General features: G+C 37.3%; 1 protein-coding gene and 1 non-coding gene across 2 annotated transcripts; one reads left to right on the forward strand and one right to left on the reverse strand.

Moving 5' to 3' along the window:
• Positions 1 to 7,839: 7,839 nt before the first annotated feature.
• Positions 7,840 to 7,946, reverse strand: LOC133813500 (small nucleolar RNA R71). The gene has a single exon (XR_009884508.1). It is a non-coding gene; the product is annotated as a small nucleolar RNA R71 (small nucleolar RNA).
• Positions 7,947 to 13,664: 5,718 nt separating this feature from the next.
• Positions 13,665 to 14,354, forward strand: LOC133831969 (uncharacterized). Its single transcript, XM_062262371.1, has one exon. The coding sequence runs from the start codon at positions 13,665 to 13,667 to the stop codon at positions 14,352 to 14,354; it is 690 nt and encodes a 229-aa protein (XP_062118355.1).
• The last annotated feature ends 5,377 nt before the right edge of the window (positions 14,355 to 19,731 follow it).

The raw sequence follows: 19,731 nt of genomic DNA on the forward strand, positions 1-19,731 counted from the left end.
TTTTAATGGCTAGAACCTTACCTCAAGCTCAGTTTAGAACCCTCTTCAATGGTGGAACACAACCCTAAGCCCTTAAGGTCCACTTCCTTAGCTTGGTTCCTCAAATTAAACTCAAAATTACAAGAAGAAAAGGAAGGAAAATGGTGTACGGGAGAAGAACAAGCTTACTCTATTTTGGCAAGGTTCTATAGCCTTCAATGGTTGATATAATCCTTAGGGTGAAAAGACCTTATTGCCCCTAAGCTTAATTAAAACCCTAAACAGCCTCCAAGGGCAAAACCGTCCTTTCCCGCCTATCTCGTTAATCATAATTAACACCCTCCAATTCCCGTTATTCCCAATATTATCAAATACCAATAAACCATATCCCATTACCCTTTAATTCCCAGCAATGTTCTATTCACCAAATTACCCCGAGACTTACCCCAAGCCCCAAATTCAACCCCGTTATGACCAAACCGCTAACTTGCACTCAAAGATCGTCTCATGTCGAATTGCTCGAAAAAATCCACAGTATAATGTGGCCTCATCAATAATTCACCAACATGCATACAAATATACAATTACGCCCTCAGCAGGCCAAATTACCAAAATATCCCTATCATGAAATGTGGACCCACATGCATGCATTTATCATCATATTATAATATAATTCACATAAACATGCACATAATCATTTAATGGCATAATAAATCAATTATGGCCCTCCCAGCCTCCAAATCCAACCATTAAACCTCATTAGGGATTTTGGTGCATTACATATACAGTTTCAAATAAAAGAAGGTATACCACCAATGGAGATCAAGGATGACAATTGATGCAAATTTTATGAACAAATAAGAAAGAAAAGTGATAATGACACTGCCTACCCTTTATTGGTTAACATTTCATCTAACTTCAACAATGACAATTACATGGTATCCACATAATAAACAACTTTCATTGCCAGCACATCTAGAATGAATGACAATAATTAACCATATATACAAGATATTGAAGAGTTACCTACATGGACACAAGTTGCAGGAACAATGATAAACTATATACTATCCCAAGCTGAGAAGGCAATCAACTCCAGCCGAGAAAACACAACAAACATAATTACATATCCTAAGGTGGACTCTATAAAGGTTGGGGAGCTTTTCAAAGACAAAACAACAGTGAAGTTTACAATGAGCCTATATGCAATCAAAATGAATCATCAATACAGAGTAAAAAGATCATCATCTAAGAACTATAGCCCAATATGTGTGGATGACAGCTGCAAGTGGTACTTTTTGGCAACAAAACATGGTCAAACAGACATGTTCAAGATTAGACAATACATGGAAACTCATACATGCTCACTAGAGCTCACTCATAATGACCATCCTCAAGCAACATAATTGCTGATTACATCAAAACAAAAATTATAAACCCCAAAAGAAACTATAGGCCAAACGACATTGTTGATGACTGTTGAGTCTAATTTATGCCACAGTTAGGTGGTGTTTTAGGTAGTCTTTTATGTTTTTTTTTATTTCATTTAGTGCAGTTTTACACTTTTGTTTGTTTGTTTTTCAGTTTTGGCGAATAAAAAGGAAGATTTGAATACTTGGAGGAAATTGGTTCAAAAAGAGAAGAAAAACCCAAGTTTCGGTGTTTTTTTCAATAAAGGATGGATCCTAGCATGATTTGAAGGCATTGGTGATTTTTCGGGTTTAAAATTGCAAAAAATGAAGAATTCATTAAGGGTCGCGGCTTGAGCAATTTGGAGCCGCGACCAGCCTCTTCATAGAAGCAGTGTTTCGGAGTCAGAACACGGGCCACGACATGATTTCGGAGTCAGAAAAGGAAGGAAAATGGTGTTTCGGAGTCAGAACACGGGCTTGGAAGAGAAAATTTCCAAGGAAATAAGATACGGGCCGCGGTAGAGGGACATTTGTACCGCGACTCTCCTTAATGAAAAATTCAGTTTTTAGGACACTGGCCGCGGCGCTGGAATAGTTGGGTCGTGGCCCAAATCCTTCAGAAAGAAAATATTAGGTTATAAACCTAATTTTGAAAAGAAAGAGGCAGAGAGTTTTTGGGTGGCTAAAAATCCTTGGAGAGCACCTTTGGAGACTTCCTATATTGTTTGTCATTCATCTACTTTTTATGTTTGTTTTTTAATTTCTTTGTGTTTAGAATGATAATTATGAACTAATTTTCTGTTTAGGGTTGTTAATTGAATAGCTTGAATCCATATTATGAACTAAGGCAATTATCATTCCTTCTTCATCTTCTTTTCAATTCCTTGTAATCTATGCTTTTTGATTGATTATTGATTGGCCATCTATAGTCATTACCTTTATGTTTTTGAATCAAAATCTGAGTAGTGCGATTTGAATTTTCTTTGGTTATTTAGGAGGCAATTTTAATTTGGAACGAGAGGATCTAGATTAATTGTGTAACTCTCTTTTGAGTTGTTTTGATTAATGTTGTCTTTGTGATTAAATTTACCATAGAAATATAGGAAATTTTCACTTAGGTTGAGTTTATAATTCATAACATTATTATAAGCTGCTTTTGTCAAATCGTTAATTGAAATAGGAAGAAAGAAGAAGAAATTTGTAACTTGTATTAGGGATTAATAGGGAGGATAATTGATGAGATTAAATGCCCTAATTACTCTCTCATTATTTAAATTCAAGGTTTTCTCTTACTTATTTTCTTTATTGTGTTCTTGATTATTGTTTCTGCAATTTATATTTTTTTTTACCTTGTTACAAAAATCAAAGTTTAATTCACCAAATAGAAACAAAAAAAATTAATTGATTGGTAATTGGTAATCCAGTCCCTGAGGATGATACTTGGTTTTACCAAGATTATTACTAATTTATGATACGTGTACTTGCATAGCAATAAATTTCGCAACAATTTTTTGAAGAAGAAATTGGTAACTTGTATTAGGGATTAATAGGGAGGATAGTTGATGAGATTAAATGCCCTAATTACTCTCTAATTATTTAAATTCAAGGTTTTCTCTTACTTATTTTCTTTATTGTGTTCTTGATTATTGTTTCTGCAATTTATATTTTTTTTACCTTGTTACAAAAATGAAAGTTTAATTCACCAAAGAGAAACAAAAAAAAAATAATTGATTGGTAATTGGTAATTCAGTCCCTGAGGGCAATACTTGGTTTTACCAAGATTATTACTAATTTGCAATACGTGCACTTGCGTAGCAATAAATTTTTCAACAAGATTTTGGCGCCGTTGTCGGGGTCTGAAAACTATCAATTTCAGTCTAATTAATTTTATTTATAATTTGGTTGTTCTTTGTCTTGTTTCTAACCTGTTTCAGCTGCGTTTCTTTGTCAATTTCAGGTATTTTTGTTATATGCGTAGCAGAAGAGGAGCAGATAGTCTTATTCCTATTAATCCTGAGAATGAGAAGGCTTGCAAACAAAATAGAAGAAACAAGAGGTTGGCTCGTCAGACTGTGGAGATGGCATAGAATGATGGGAATAATGAGGTTCCCGAGGTTGTTCAAGGTCAGGCTCAAAATCCTGCTGCAAGGAGGCTGAGAGACTATGTGCTGCCCACTGTTACCGGAGTATAAAACTATATAAGACCTGTAACGATCCGGATTTTTCAAGACTCGATAATGCGGAAATATAAATGTTTTCATTTAACAAAATGTCTCAAAAACCCATAGAAAAAAAAACTTTTTAAAAAGTCGTATGGCCATACTTAACATTTAGTTACAAACATGTTTTATAAAGATTAGAGTGAGCCTAGTTTAGGAAAATTACACAACATTTCCAAAAATAAAAAGGCTTCCCAAAAGGTCGGTCCACATGTACATTTGCAAGGAAGACTCCAGCGCTCACTGCTCTGCCTTGCCCTTGCACTTACCTACAACATGAAACAACTAGGTAAGCGAAAACGCTTAGTAAGATCAACTTTCAAACAAAGCAGGTAGAGAAATAGGGATCCGGACCCATCCGGACCCTACACAATCAATTTCAAGAACGCTAAAGCGCCCTGGCAAACTTATGGTCATGCTTGATAACCAAGGATAAATTAATTCATAACTAGATAAAAAAAAATCCTGCACTCAGAAAATCCCAGAACAAGCAGATATATTATATCACAACTATATCTTATCAACAATTATATCCCTACACTCAGAAAATCCCAGAGCAAGCAGATATATTATACCACAACATAATTCGAGACCAACGCTCGACAATTTCCAACAATTCATGCGTAACGCGCCCTCCAACATAAGTGCTAATCTGTAAAAGAGAACCGAGTCTCCACACTAAGATCTAGCCAATAAATATTCTCATCAAGGGTAACTATCGTGTTACCTAGGGCATCGCGACTTATCCAAGAGAGTAATCCAATTTACACAGTTTTACGGAGACTTCTATGTTAATCAGTGGTGCTGGTGAGCAGCTGCCCCTAGGGTGTTCAACCTCACTCAATCTTGGCAACCCCTAGTATCTCTAGGCACTCTCACGGAATGGCCAATATTCACGGCTGCTATCCGGGAATAACTTATCAGAGCACTTGCTCGGATTCTAACCGTCCAATGATTAAGTAAGCATGAGGGCCCCTAGGTCCCATTTATCTTGGCGCCCCTAGGTTTAACCAGCTTATCCTCATCTAATGGCCACTCGTCGCGGTAATGAACCGGACATAAATAAAATCAAGCAGTGTGACGGGGATCAACCGTCTAGGATATGACGGACTTCTACCGTTCATATTTTCTAAATCAGCACTCACTAGACTAACGTCTCTAAGCAACTTTCTATGACAGCCTATATATGCGCATGTATCCCTATACTAACATACAAGACAATAATCATTTCATGTTGCAGCCATACAATATAAGTTGACTTACTTGGAGTCCTTAGCGCTCAGCAAGTTTTCACCCTCCAACGTTCAGTCCAGTTACGCTTAGCCAATACTGTAGTTATCCATACAGTATACTCGGATTAATTATGGCACTCATAATTCATTATTATTATTTTGGGCAGTTTGGTCATTTTAATAAAAGTCATTTGTAAGGATTTATAATCCTTATTTGGTTTTAAACCTATTAAGAAAATTCATACAAAATATTCGAGACTAAACCCTAAGTCTCGGGGAGACCTATCCTAAGGTCTCGATACCTAGGCTCCGGTATCACAATGGTATTTCCCCACAACCCGCTAAAATCTTATTCTTTCAAGGTATCACTATTAACCCGCACTTTCGACTAGTCGGTTAAAATATGTAAGATTTTAGCTGGTATTATATCCAGAAAATACAAATAAATTCCTTAATTATTTTTAAAGAAAATAAACTCTTTAAATTTTCCTTTTATTTTTCTTAAGGTTTTAATATCTAAAAACCGTTTTAAGAAAATTGCCTAATTTGTCTTAATTAGGAAAACCGTTATAAATTTCTCATCTTGACTAATTAATTTTCTAAAAGCAATTAATCAATTTTTACTTACTAGAAAAATAATTCATTTAATTATTTTCTCAAAATATAGGGTTTTAAACCCTCTTTTAATTTATTAACTATTAATAAATTAAATCTCTTATTTTTAGAAAGAATAAAAACTCTTTAATAAAAATAATTCATTTAAACTCAAAGGGTTAATTTTAGTGAAAATATGATTTCAAGACTTACCATTTTATATCTTGAAATAAACAAAATTTTACTTTTTACCTTATGTTCCAAAATCTCATTTTTACACTAAGTGTGAAAAACCTATTTTTCACATTTTTAACTACATACTTCGTTAGTTCATAACTTGAAATTTACTTACCCAATTGTTACCAAAATTTCCCAATTCCATTTTTGTTATGTCATTTAGGTCTTTGTAAAATCTTAGGTCAAAATGAGCATTTTTGATTGGTGAAATCATTTTCCAACAATGAGGTAAAAATGACCTTATTTTCAAGTCCTTATTTTTCCCAAACTTTGACAGTTAATAACTTTCAAACCGTTCAATATTTTCTTACCAAATTTTACAGTGGAATAATAGGTTATGCCAGCAATATGTCCACAAAATTTTAGAAAAAACTGGGTTCATTGTCCCTATACAGTGGCTGTCCAAACTTGGTTCCGAAAATAAGAATACGAAAAAAACAGTTTTTTACCTAAACTTTGAAATAGCATAACTTACTCATTTCTAAACATTTTTTAGTGTTTCAAAAGCTCAATTTTATGTACTCAATCTCAACAACATCACAGTACAATTTAAATTTACAAAAACAATATACAGTGGCTGCTTGACCCCTTGGAAGTCACAGCTCAAAACATGTTTTGTTTTAGGGTATCCTACAAAACCCTTGGGGGTTTTGGTTCCCATTTTCAAAAATCAATACACATGCATCATAAAAATTATAAAAAAAACTACCATAACCTTATTACATCACCAACAAGAAACTTTAAGCATTAGATATACAAAATAATGCTTAAAACTAAAAACCCTACAACAAAATCATCAAAAGTAAACTTTTTACCTCTTTGGTGTTCTTGCTTAAGGTTTTGACCTTCCTATTAGCTTTGGCTCCTCCAAAACCTTTCAAAAACCCTAACCAACTTCCCCCAACAACATAGGTAATTAGACATTTGAAACTCTATGATTAAAACTTGACAAAAGTCTAGATTAATGAAACTTTACCTTAGGGAAAACCCTTCCTAGACCAAGACTTAGCTTCCAAGTTTCTTTGGTGTTCTTGGGGTTGAAAATGGAGAGAACACTTGAGAGAGTCTTCAAAAATCAGATGAGAGTGAATGAGGGAGGGAGAGTGGTCGGATTTGGGGGTTAGAATGGCTCACACAACTCTTCAAAATATCACAAAACACTTGAGTGCTTTTCTACCCACTTGCCCACTTGACTTCTTAATTAAATGGGAGTTTATCTTTATAAATTGGGTTCACACCACTCTAAAATACCACATGGCCGGCCACTCTTTGCTACATATATGATCATTTCATTTTCATTTTTTTTTTTTTTATAAAGGTTATTAATGTTTCATAAGAAGAAAAGTCCAAATTGGCTTTTGACACCTTTTTCACTCTTATTAAGTTTTAATCACCAAACTTAACATTAATTAATTAAATTAAATGTCTCTCACATTTAATTTAATTAATCACATAGTAAAATTTAACCTAAGGTCCATTCATGGAATAAAATTCCCCATTTCGGTAAAATTAGGCATTTAACACAAAATGCCCTAAAATTTCCATTTTCTTTTAGGTTTATTATTTTTGACCAAACTTTAACTTTTATGATTGTATTTTATGCCCAAAATATAATTGCCATGATTTTTCATTTTATTTTCCGAGATTTTTACCCGATCAGGGTTTTTGTGTCGGTCCAGGACCAAAAGTCTTATCTTGACTTTTAAAATCACAAAATTCATTTTTTTTTGGCTAGCAATAACTCATGGAATACTTACAAACAAAATATAATATTATTTAAAATAATATTCTTAACCCGGGGGAAAAATCCCGACCCGAGTCGTTTAAAGGTACCCGAAAACGTAGGACGTTACAAGACCGCCAGCTGTGGAGGCCAATAATTTTGAGATTAAGCCGACGATCTTGCAAATGGTGCAGTCCACTGTCCAATTTGGTGGTTTGCCTTCTGAAGACCCCCTTATGCACTTGGCGAATTTCTTGGAGTTGTGTGATACCTTCAAGTATAATGGGGTGAGCGACGATGCAATCAGGTTGAGGTTATTCCCATTTTTGTTGTGGGAAAGAGCTAAGAGTTGGTTGAACTCCCTTCAATTCAATTCGATAAATACTTGGGAAGATATGGCTCAGAAATTCATGGCCAAGTTCTTTCCTCCATCAAAAGTTGTTAAATTGAGAGGGGAGATTAATAATTTTTATCAACTTGATGGTGAATGTTTGTATGACTCTTGGGAAAGGTTCATGGAGCTATTGAGAAAATGTCCCCATCATGGTATAGAACAGTAGATGTTAGTCCACAATTTTTACAATGGGCTGTGTGGTACAACAAGAACTATTACTGATGCTGCAGCTGATGGGGCATTCATGAGTAAGAGTGCCAATGAAGCCTATGAATTGCTAGAGGACATGGTATAATGACCCAACTAATTCTAGACCTTGGACCATTAAAACTACTTATACATAGACACTATTCTTAAGAAAACATACATACAAAACATTCATATCTTTATTAAAAACTAGAAAGTAAAAGTTGAAACACATAAACGCGGGGTATAGGATCCCATTGTTTGAAAAATAAAACATGACTTTAAATAAATTAAACTTGTTTACAAAACCAAGTGCGGAAAATACATAGAAACATAATTAAAAAGACTTAAAACAACTTCGTCCTCGAATCGTTCACGCAGTCCATCGAATCCATTCTTCCACAATACACAATCCCAAGCTGCCAAGAATCTTTCCGCCGCCATAACTATTTTCCTGCACATATAAAAATAAAGGAATGAGCCTAATGCCCAGCAAGGAAAATCTACTAAAAACATAACACATAAATATAAACATAAACTATAAACATATGACTATAAAGACGTATACCATATAGGACTACAATATTAATGGCCATTATGACATGTGATAAACCATCTACGTCCCATGTATAATATTTGAGGTAGGTTAGATCACATGATAGTATATGATAACCCATCTAGGTCATCTGTCTAATATCTGAGGTAGGGTAAATCATAGCTCTAAACATGAAAATGATAAACACTAGGGCTTGCTAACTAAGCAACTATGAGCCCTAGATAAAAACATAACATAACGTATTATAGCATAAACATATCATAGCATATTATACATAAACAAAACACATAAGCATATAGAAACTATCCTATTTTCCTTACCAGTACCGGGATTTATGAGAACAAGGACGGGATTTGTATCACTCCTAAAAACCAACAATCAGAAGGTGAGTATTCTAAAGAAAATAGATGATGACAAGAGGACTAAACCATCGAGAAGAAACTTACTGACAAGAAATCTTAACTTCAAAGAACTTAAATACCTAACCAAGATAATGAGAAACAATGAGTTAGGATTTGAGTAGAGAAAACTATAAGAAACAAATGAAACATACAGAAATGAACCAGGAATAGGAATACCTTTGAATGCACTATAACCGAACTACACCTCGATATCGAAAAAAATGCACTATTAACCTTGCTTCCCAAGTGTTTAATAAGCTTAAGATTATAAAGCTTATAACCCCAACCCAAGTGTTTATCACTCAAAAGTAAACCTAGCAGCTTGAAGGCTCTGAACTCAGCTTGAAGAATGAAAGAAATGGCTGGGTACTAGGTCTTATTTATAGAGTTTCAAGGAGTGTAAAGATCTTTTTTTAGCTTGAATAAAAATAATGAATATTACTTGAAAAACATTTGAATATTCGTTCAGCAGAGGCTTAAGACTCGGTCAAAAGATTCAGAGGCTTGCTAAGAGGTTGAGGGTTGAATTGAGCTCAGTTTCAAAACCATTTAAAAATCTTGCCTTAGAGCTGATATATCGCCCATGGTAGGCGATATATCGCCTGGGCTTATATCCCCGAGGCTCGTCGAAGCGTTCGTGCGAAGTTACGTGTTTTCGTATTCCCCGTGTGGCGATATATCGCCCCTAGAGCTGCGATATATGGGCATAGACTGAAATATTATACACGTAATTGCACTTTTTTAGCCTAATTTGAAATGAGTAAACAACTTTGACAGAGTCATAAAACGATTTTAAAGCTGCTGGCAGATTCTGGGGTTTTAAAATATTTCTCTTATAAAATTATTCATCAAAAATGCTTAATTTCTCAATAAACATGCACCCGACAAGTGTTATGATCTTATTGGTTCTATCTAAACCTTATTGTATAATAAATAACATCTTTATAATCAGCTATATTAATCAAACCTTATGTTATAATTAATATTCTTAAACTATAGGTTAAACTTATAAAATCTATAAGTGTTGCTACGAGTGTTCAACTAAGTCCCGACTTGAACCAAAATCCACAGTAATAAACATACTATAACTACTAATAGCTATTACTACTACTATTATGATCTAACTAGCTAAGTAAAATTCTTAGACTTCTACACATGGCCATAAAAAATCATTAGTGGTCTGATGAGAGGTCATCTGGGGTTAGAAAGGTAGCTGGGGTACATGAACTTGATGCAATTATTGCTCTTACAGCACAAGTAGCCTCGTTGACAAAACAATTGCAGCAAAATACTATGTCTGCTAATGCGATTCAGATGGCAGCTAGGTGTAAAATTTGTGGTGGTTCTCACTCTTTTGATCAGTGTCATGCTAGTAATTATAATAACATTCTTATGGACCAAGCTCAGGTTCAAGCTTGGGAAATTTTCAGAGGCCATTCAACAATCCATTCTCCAACACTTACAATGCTGGGTGGAGAAATCACCCCAACTTTTCTTGAAGAACCAATCAGGGCCAACAACCTCAGTTTCAGGGTCAATTTCAGCAGAATATGCCTCAACAACCAATCAAGCCTCTTCATCACAACAGGCATGGCCACAATCTCCACCAGACAGGCCTAATGAATTACAAGCTGCGTTATTGACTCTTACCAGCACGGAAACTCAGTTTATGACTGAGACCAGATCTTCTATCAGAAATCTTGAAACATAAGTGGGACAGTTGGCCAATATGCTGAATAATAGACCTCAGGGAAACTTGCCTATCAACACTGAAATTAATCCTAAGGAGAATATCAGGCAATTACTCTGAGGAGTGGTAAACAAATTGAGTAGTCTAGTGTACAACAATCAATGGTTTATAATGAAGATTTGGGTGAAAAGTATGATACAGTTGAGCAAGGGGTTAGTGAAGATCACAAGAGCACAGAGAAGATTCCTCCAGCTATTGTTGGCCAGCCAGTCCAAGTTCCATATCCTCAGAGGCTTAGAAAAACAATTCTTGATAAACAGTTTTTAACTTCTTAGAGGTGTTCAAATAGATGCACATCAATATTCCTTTTACTGAGGCTTTGGAGCAGATGCCCAGTTATGTAAAGTTCATGAAAGAGATTTTGTCTAAGAAAAGAAAGATGGAAGACTATGAAACTGTGGCGCTCACTGAAGAATGTAGTGCAATATTGCAAAGGAAACTGCCCCAAAAGTTGAGAGATCCAAGGAGCTTTACTATTATACCTTGCACAATTGGAAAATTTGAGTGTAAGCATGCCTTGTAAGATTTAGGGGTGATTATTAATCTGATTCCCTTATTTGTGTTCAGAAGACTTGGTTTGGGTGAAGCAAGACCAACATCAGTTACTCTACAATTAGCATATCGATCGGTGAAGCATCCACAGGGTATCATTGAAGATGTTCTTGTGAAGGTGGATAAGTTTATTTTTCCTACTGATTTTATTGTTCCTGATATGGAGGAGGATCCAGATGTGCCTATCATTCTTGGAAGACAATTCCTAGCCAGGAGCCAAGCTCTCATTGATGTTTAGAAGGGTGAATTGAAGCTTCGGGTTCAAGGGGATGAGGTGGTATTCAATGTCTTCAAGGGAATGACGTATCCGATGGCTAGTGACAGTTGCTATAGTGTGGATGTGATAGATAAAGCAGTCTCGAAAAGAAGGATGAGTAGTGATGCCTTAGAGGTGGTGTTGATAGGTGGTGAGGAAGATGATGATGGTGTCGAGATGAGAGAATATGTAAAATGGATTAACTCTTACCAATGACCATTAACATCTATTCAGCAGCCACCGCAATTGGAATTAAAGGCTCTTCCAGATCATTTGTGTTATGCATACTTGGGTGAGAATGAGACTTTACCTATAATTGTTTCAGCTGACCTCTCAAAAACTGAATTGGAGAAATTGTTGAGGGTTTTACGAGTTCATAAATCGACCATTGGGTGGACATTGGCGAATATTAGAAGAATAAGTCCTTCAACAGTAATGCATGAAATTTTATTGGAGGAAGATAGCAAGCCATCTATAGAGGCTCAGAGAAGACTCAATCCAGTTATGAAGGAGGTTGTACTTGAGCAGATCCTTAAATGGTTGGATGTTGGGGTGATCTACCCCATTTCTGATAGTACTTGGGTGAGTCCAGTGCAGGTGGTTCCAAAGAAGGGTGGAATTACAGTAGTAAAAAATGAAAATAACGAGCTATTTCCAACTCGAACAGTGAACGGATGGCACATTTGTATTGACTATTGTAAGTTAAATAAGGCAACACGAAAAGATCACTTCCCACTTCCCTTTGGTAATGAGTATTATTGCTTTTTAGATGGTTACTCAGGGTATCATCAAATTTCCATTGCATTAGAGGGCCAAGAGAAAACAACATTTACATGTCCCTATGGCACATTTGCTTTCAGGAGAATGCCATTCGGACTATGTAATGCACCAGCAACATTTCAACGGTGCATGATGGCTATCTTTTCGGATATGGTGGAAAGGAGCATTGAGTTTTTGGTTCTTCGTTTGATATGTGTTTGGGTAACTTGGAGAATGTATTGAACCGATGTGAAAAAGAAAATCTGGTGCTAAATTGGGAAAAATGCCATTTTACTGTAAAAGAAGGCATAGTACTTGGGCATAAAGTATCTAGTAAAGGTATTGAAGTGGATCGAGCAAAAATCTCTACAATAGAAAATCTTCCACCGCCTGTGTCAGTCAAGGGAATTAGAAGTTTTCTAGGACATGCTGGGTTTTACCGAAGATTTATTAAGGACTTTTTGAAGATTTCAAAGCCTCTTTTACTTTGTTGATGAACGATGTTGCCTTTGATTTTAACAAAGAATGCTTGCATGCTTTTAAAGTGCTGAAGGAGAAGCTGACATCTGCACCTATTGTGGTCGCTCCAAATTGGGATTTACCGTTCGAATTGATGTGTGATGCTAGTGATTATGTGGTTGATGCAGTTTTGGGGCCGCGTATTGACAAGGTATTTCGGTCTATTTACTATGCTAGCAGAACTCTTAACGATGCTCAGTTGAATTATGCCACAGCAGAAAAGGAGTTGCTAGCCATAGTATTTACTTTTGACAAGTTCATACTGTATCTATTTGGTAACAAGGTGATTGTGTACAATGATCACTCTGCTATCAAGTGTTTGATTACAAAGAAGGATGCAAAGCTTCACTTAATCAGATGGGTTCTATTGCTACAAGAGTTTGATATGGAGATTTATGACAAAAAGGGTACTGAAAACCTGGTAGCTGATCACTTGTCAAGAATTGAAGTAGAAGAGAGTCACAATGAGAATGTTGTGCAGATTAATGATTTCTTTCCAGATGAACAGTTATTTGGGGTGAGTGAAAATTCTGTTGTGCCTTGGTTTGCTGATTTTGTGAATTTCCTTGTTGCAAAGATTGTGCCTCCTAAGATAATGAGGCAATCGTTGAAGAAATTTTACTCTGAGGTGAAGCATTACTATTGGGAAGAGCCTATTCTCTATAGGCATTGTGTTGACCAAGTCATCCGTCGTTGTGTACATGAGGATGAGATGCATTCTATTCTTGCCCATTGTCACAATTTACAATGTGGTGGGCATTTTGGAGCCACATGAACAACAACTAAGGTATTGCAAAGTGGTTTCTATTGGCCAACCCTATTTAAAGATGCTAATTCATTTGTGAAGTCTTATGATCGTTGTCAGTGCACTGGTAATATCTCAAGGCGAAATGAGATGCCCCTCAATGTGATTTTGGAAGTTGAGCTTTTTGATGTTTGGGGCATTGACTTCATGGGTCCATTTCCACCATCTTACAATAATGAGTATATCCTGTTAGCAGTTGATTATGTGTCAAAATGGGTGGAAGCTGCTACTACGAAGACCAATGACGGTAAAATTGTGTTGAACATTCTACATAAACATATTTTCACTCGCTTTGGTACACCCGGAGCTCTTATTAGCGATGAAGGGAGTCATTTTGTCAACAAACAACTTGATGCACTTCTAGCTCGCTATGGTGTATACCACCGCACTGCATTGCCATATCATCCCCAATTAAATGGCCAAGCTGAAATTTCAAACAGGGAGGTGAAAAGTATCCTTGAGAAGACTGTGGATAGTTCAAGGAAAAACTGGTCAAAGAAGTTGGATAAAAATTGGTCAAAGAAGTTGGATGATGCCCTATGGGCTTACAGAACCGCATTTAAAACACTGATAGGTATTTCTCCATATCGCTTAGTTTTTGGAAAAGTTTGTCATCTTCCAGTTGAGTTAGAGCACAGGGCATATTGGGCAATGAAAAAGTTAAACTTTGATTGGAATGCTGCTAGTGAGAATAGAATTTTGCAACTGAATGAGCTTGATGAATTTCATAATGAGGCATACGAAAATGCAAAAATCTATAAGGAGCGCACCAAAGCTTAGCATGACAAGAACCTAGTCAGAAAAGAGTTTCAACCCGGGCAGCAGGTACTTCTTTTTAATTCACGGTTGAGACTATTTTTTGGAAAATTGAAGTCAAGGTGGTTAGGTCATTTTACTATTGTGAGAGTGTTTCGATATGGCTCAGTGGAAGTGCAAGGAAAGAATGGACATCCTTTTAAGGTGAACGGGAAAAGGTTGAAGCCATACTTGGGTAGTACATTTGATCAAGCAAAGTTAGTAATCCTCTTGAAGCCCTTTTGAAGAGGAGTTCAGCGTCCGACTAAATGACGTTAATGACAGGGCTCGTGGGAGGCATCCCATATATTTTTTATTGCTTTCTTTACTTTTTGGTCTAGTTGGAACAAAATTTTAAGTTTAATTTTTGCACTTGTAAACTATGAATAGTTGGTTTATTATTGTACATATGGAATCGTGGAAAGCGTGAAAAAAAAAACAAAAAGAATGAAAAATGAAAAAAAAAAAAATTCTTAAGGTTTGCAGCATAGCCTTATTGGATCGCAGCAAGACCCCTACCAGAGGCATAGGGATATTACCACAGGGGTAGGCAGGCCGCCACACAGGCTAAGGAGAGTCACGACCCTCAAAGTCAAAATTCTCAAAAATAGGAGGCGGGCCGCGACACTAGAGTAGGTGCCCAACGGTGCTGGGTCGCGACAGAGTATAAAAAAACAGCAGACCCTATTTTTTTTTTCCAATTTCTCCTCACATTTCTGTTTTTCCTCTTCCCCATACCTCCGACTCCCCCATTCTCATCCTCAATAACCCATTTGTTTTCTCATTAAAACACCATTCCCCAACCATTTCTCATCTCCAATCTCCTTCATTTGACCTAAAAGACAAATTTTCTCCTTCATAAAACCCAATTTTTGAAAATTCCTATCAAATACCATGGATTTCTGAAATTGTTGTTGTCAAAGGAAGGAGACGAGTTAACAAACAGGGGTTTCTCACTCAAGTAAGTACAATTTATCCATTTTCTTTTAATTTTCAATGCTAAGTTGGTAGTTTTTGGATAAATTGTAAGTAAAAATTGTTGTGGAACCATTTGGTGGGTTTGTGACGAACAACAAATTGTTAATGCACTTATTGAATTTGTTCATGATATTTTGATTTTGGGGGAAGTGAGAAAACAAGGGGAGGTTCTACCCAATTTCTCTCAGAAAATTTGGTGATAGTAATCATTTTTGTACTTCTGCGATGGGTCCTAAAAGAAATCCTCCAAGGGGTGCTCCTTCAAAGAAAACCTCCTCATCCCGAGCCCAACAACCACCGCCACTACCCACTCATTTTAACACAGCAAAATTCAAAACTAAGGAGGCTACAGATTTGTTTAAAAAATCAATGGGAAATATGTTGTTCCGGAAAGGGGGATGGAGTATCAATTGGAACCATACCCAAATGACTCCCCCTATGAGTCAATCAGAGCTGAAATTACTCGCTAAAATTGGGGCATAGTTTGTAAGCAAATGCAAGTGGATAATGTTAATTACTCTCAACTGTATGAGTTTTATGCAAGAAACATTGACTCTTTTAATACTTTGCTCCATCTTCCTACTATTCCAGCCATTGAAGATGAACACTGGTAGTTGGCTCATTTTAGCGAGGTTGATTATGTTGAATGGCAGAAACATTGAGCATGCCGGGGGCTCGATTTCATTATCATGGTGGTGAGCCAAAGCATTTGTTTCGCTGGAAATTGAATTGCATTGCCAGTGCTTGGGCTTATTTTGTGAGTGCTCGTCTGTTGCCCAACACTCATTTATCTTCTATTGATCGGGAGCGATGTATCTTGGTTTATGCTATCCAGACGGGAAAAATAGTAGATGTGGGATGAATAATCAAGAATAACATTCGCAACATCAGTAAATTCAATACCACTGGTGGCTTGGGGCATGGCATATTCATAACTCAGTTGTGTGAGACTTATGAAGTGTCAGTGCTTGAAGGAGACATAATATGGAAGCCCATGAAACCTGTCACTCTGTCTATGGTTCATGGTTTTCCTCCGGCCTCTCTTGAGCCTCCACAACCTGGCCAAGCCCCCAAACGTCCGCGAGGTGGAGACGATGAGGAGATTGATCCCGTTGGTACAGGTGCAACTGATGATGCAGGACCCAGTGGTAGTGCACACTTTTTGGATATTTGTAACGACCCGAATTTGCTAATCGGGCTTAGGGCCTTGATCAGTGTGCCTGGAGGGCAATAAGTGGTTTAATTTGCCTATATGTGAATTTATGTGTATATATGATTATGATGCATGTTTAATTGAGTTAAATGTGCATGTGGGCCCCGTCTGGATATTGGGGGCATAAATGTGATCAATGAAATATATGTTGTATATGTGTGATATGTCTGTACAGCACGATCCGAGACAGTCCTGGGGAGCGGTTAGCCAAAGAGTCACAACGAGGTTGAGATTTGGACTCGGGGCGAGTCGAGGGGTAATTCAGGTGTTAGTTGAGTTATGAGATTATCGGGACATAGAAATAAATATTTGGAGATATATTTGAGGATAGAATACCTAGGCGGGAATATCTGGGGAATTTACCATTTTTGCCCTCGGGGACATTTTGGCACCCCTAGCCTTGAGGTAACCTTTAGACTTAAGTTATCCAAAACAAAAAAAAAGGGAACTGTTTAGAAACCTTGAGAAACCGACCCATACTTTCCTAGAACTGAAGCTAGCTTTTTCTTTCCTTTCTCTTACACTCTCTACGGTAAAACTCAAGAGGAAACTCATAGGAAATTCTTGGTGCAAGCTAGCATAAGCAAGGGGATTCAGTTGTGTTAACTCAGAAGCTTAAAGCTTGTGGATTAAGGTTCAACATCAGGGGTTTGAATTCAGCAAGAGGTAAGTTTTCCATGGAAGTTATGTTCAAGTTTCAGCCAAGTTTTAAGCTTTGCATGTGGATAGAATTTAGGCTGTTTTTGGGTGTTCTAATTGTATTTTGGAGTAGAATTCTGTTGAGTTTTGGTGTTAATATTAAGCTGAAATGAAGGTATTATTATCTGGGATTATTGGCTTAGCTTTGGTGGGAATTGGCTTGAAGAAAGGATGAAAAACTGATGGGAAAATCTGGGTTCGCTGTTTAGCGCCGCGGCTCTAGGAGGGGTGTACCGTGGCCCGCATGCGCGCGCAGCCATGGGAGGCTGAGGGAATTTAAGCGCGCCGCGGCACGCCGCGGCCCGCGTGGTGGTCAGTGGAGAGCTAGCCTCTGTTTTGAGGCTAGCCGCGGCTCTAGTGGAAGGGGTCGCGGCCCTTAGTGTCAGTGAGGATTTTAATGATATTTTTGACTTGGGAACTTAAAGGGTAAGGCTCGGGATGGATCTTATCATTCGGATTGATAGAATTCAAGGTCCCGGAGGTTAGGGTTATGGTTTGAGGTTATTTTTTGGGTTAGAATTTGATGGTCGGATATTGTTATGTGTTGTGACTAGGATTTCGGCGAGGCTCACGTTAGCGGACTGTGCTCGGGGCATCGGTGCTCAGAAAGCTCGGAACTCAGGTAAGAAAACCTCTATTTCCATAGAGCTTGTGTGCAGGGCTGAGCCCAATATATTGAATGGAAATGACATGCAGGGCCGAGCCCTATATACTAGAATTGTAGAGCATGGCTCTTTATCTGTTTTTGCTTGAATTCTGTGCTTGTTGCTATATCGTGTTTGATATTATGTGTGTGATCGGCAAGAGCCGGGAAAGGTGAAGACCGGGAACGGCGTGAGGCCGGGAACGGCATCAAGCACGATGAGTGCAAGGCCAAGAACGGCAAGAGGTCAGGAGCGGCGTTGAGCACGTGGGGTGCGAGTTGCTAGGGCGAGTCCCTAACAGGATACTTGGGATATCCTTACGGCGTGATCCGCAAACCCAAGGCTTGGTAAACGCCTGGGACGACTAGGCCGTATGTGTTTAGCCATTGGTGGCCTGTTTATATGTTTGACTCATGTATTGCATATGCTATCTGCTTTGGGTTTTCTTGCTGGGCTTCGGCTCACAGATGCTCTGTGGTGCAGGTAAGGGTAAAGAGAAGATCAACCAACCATGAGCGCAGCTGGCGTGAGGCGGCGTGTACATGTCCGTCCAGCCTGGCTGTCACAGCTAGGGGATTTTGGGAGATGCTTGTAAATGAACTTAGATTTTGTCGTTTTGACGACTCTGATCAGTTTTGTATTGTAAATATTTTCTAAACTATGTTTTGGGATCCCAAGTGTAAACTTTTATGATTAGCTATGAAAAACTACTTTCTTTAATGTTTTCTTTTTAATTATGGCTTAGTTACACGTTTTGAATTAAATCCTCGATTAGCGAGTTGAAAGCACGATTTTAAACACACTTGGTAACGGCTCTAAGGAAGTAGGGCGTTACAATATTGGTGGGCCCATTGACTACCATACTCAGTGCACGCATAATCGACTGGATTACATCATTCAACAAATTCAATATATGATCCAGTCACATCATGCTCAAAACCAACATTTCAATCAATATATGGAGCAGCGCAGTAAGTATGACGCTCAGCATGTGGATGCCCTCAATGCTTTAGTCCAACAGTGGTCAATGAGTGACGTCGATCAGCATACCTTTATGTATCCCCCGCCATACATGCTCTACAATCCACCGCCTCCACCACTGCTATACTGATGTGGCGTGTCTTTTGAGGTAAGTTTTCTCTCCTTGGTTTTCATGTCACATTGGGGACAATGTGAAATTTTAGTTTGGGGGAGGGGCTTATTGTTTTTACTTCGTTTTTTTTCCTTTTAGTTTAATGTTTTTATTTTAATTTTGTCTTTAGTGTCAAAAAGTTAAGCCGATGAAATTTCTTTAATAATGTCGTTTGTCATCACTTATGGAATAAAGATTGTGTGAATAACCGTGTACTTGGTTTGATTGCTCCTTGGATTAATTTTAATATTGTGTTGGAATTTTAGTATGTTTTGTAAATGTGGATAATTAGAGTGTGTTATACATGTTTTACTTGGGTTTGTGGTAAGAATTGGGGAAAATGATAGGACTTGTTTTGCTTGTTTTTTGAGGCGAAATCTTTGATGATACGTGTTTTGGAAAGTGATCTAGGCATTTTTTTTTTTGAACGTTTGGACCTTTCTAGCTTACCCTTATCGTTTTCCCCTAGTTTGCCCCTTTGTGCCTTAACCTGTTATTTGTTGATTGACCACATAATTGAGCCAAAACTGTACCTAATATTTTCTTTCATTGACCTTTGAATTATACCATAAGCTTAAAACTAAGTTTGGGGGAAAGATTGTAATTGGGTAAAAAGTGTTGTTCTGTGTTGATAACTTGACTCCATGTGATTGAGAGAAAAATATAGAGTTGGGCAACATCACTAGTTTGCTTAAA

Source organism: Humulus lupulus, chromosome 1 (genome assembly GCF_963169125.1).
Source record: "Humulus lupulus chromosome 1, drHumLupu1.1, whole genome shotgun sequence".
NCBI classification, from domain to species: Eukaryota; Viridiplantae; Streptophyta; class Magnoliopsida; order Rosales; family Cannabaceae; genus Humulus; species Humulus lupulus.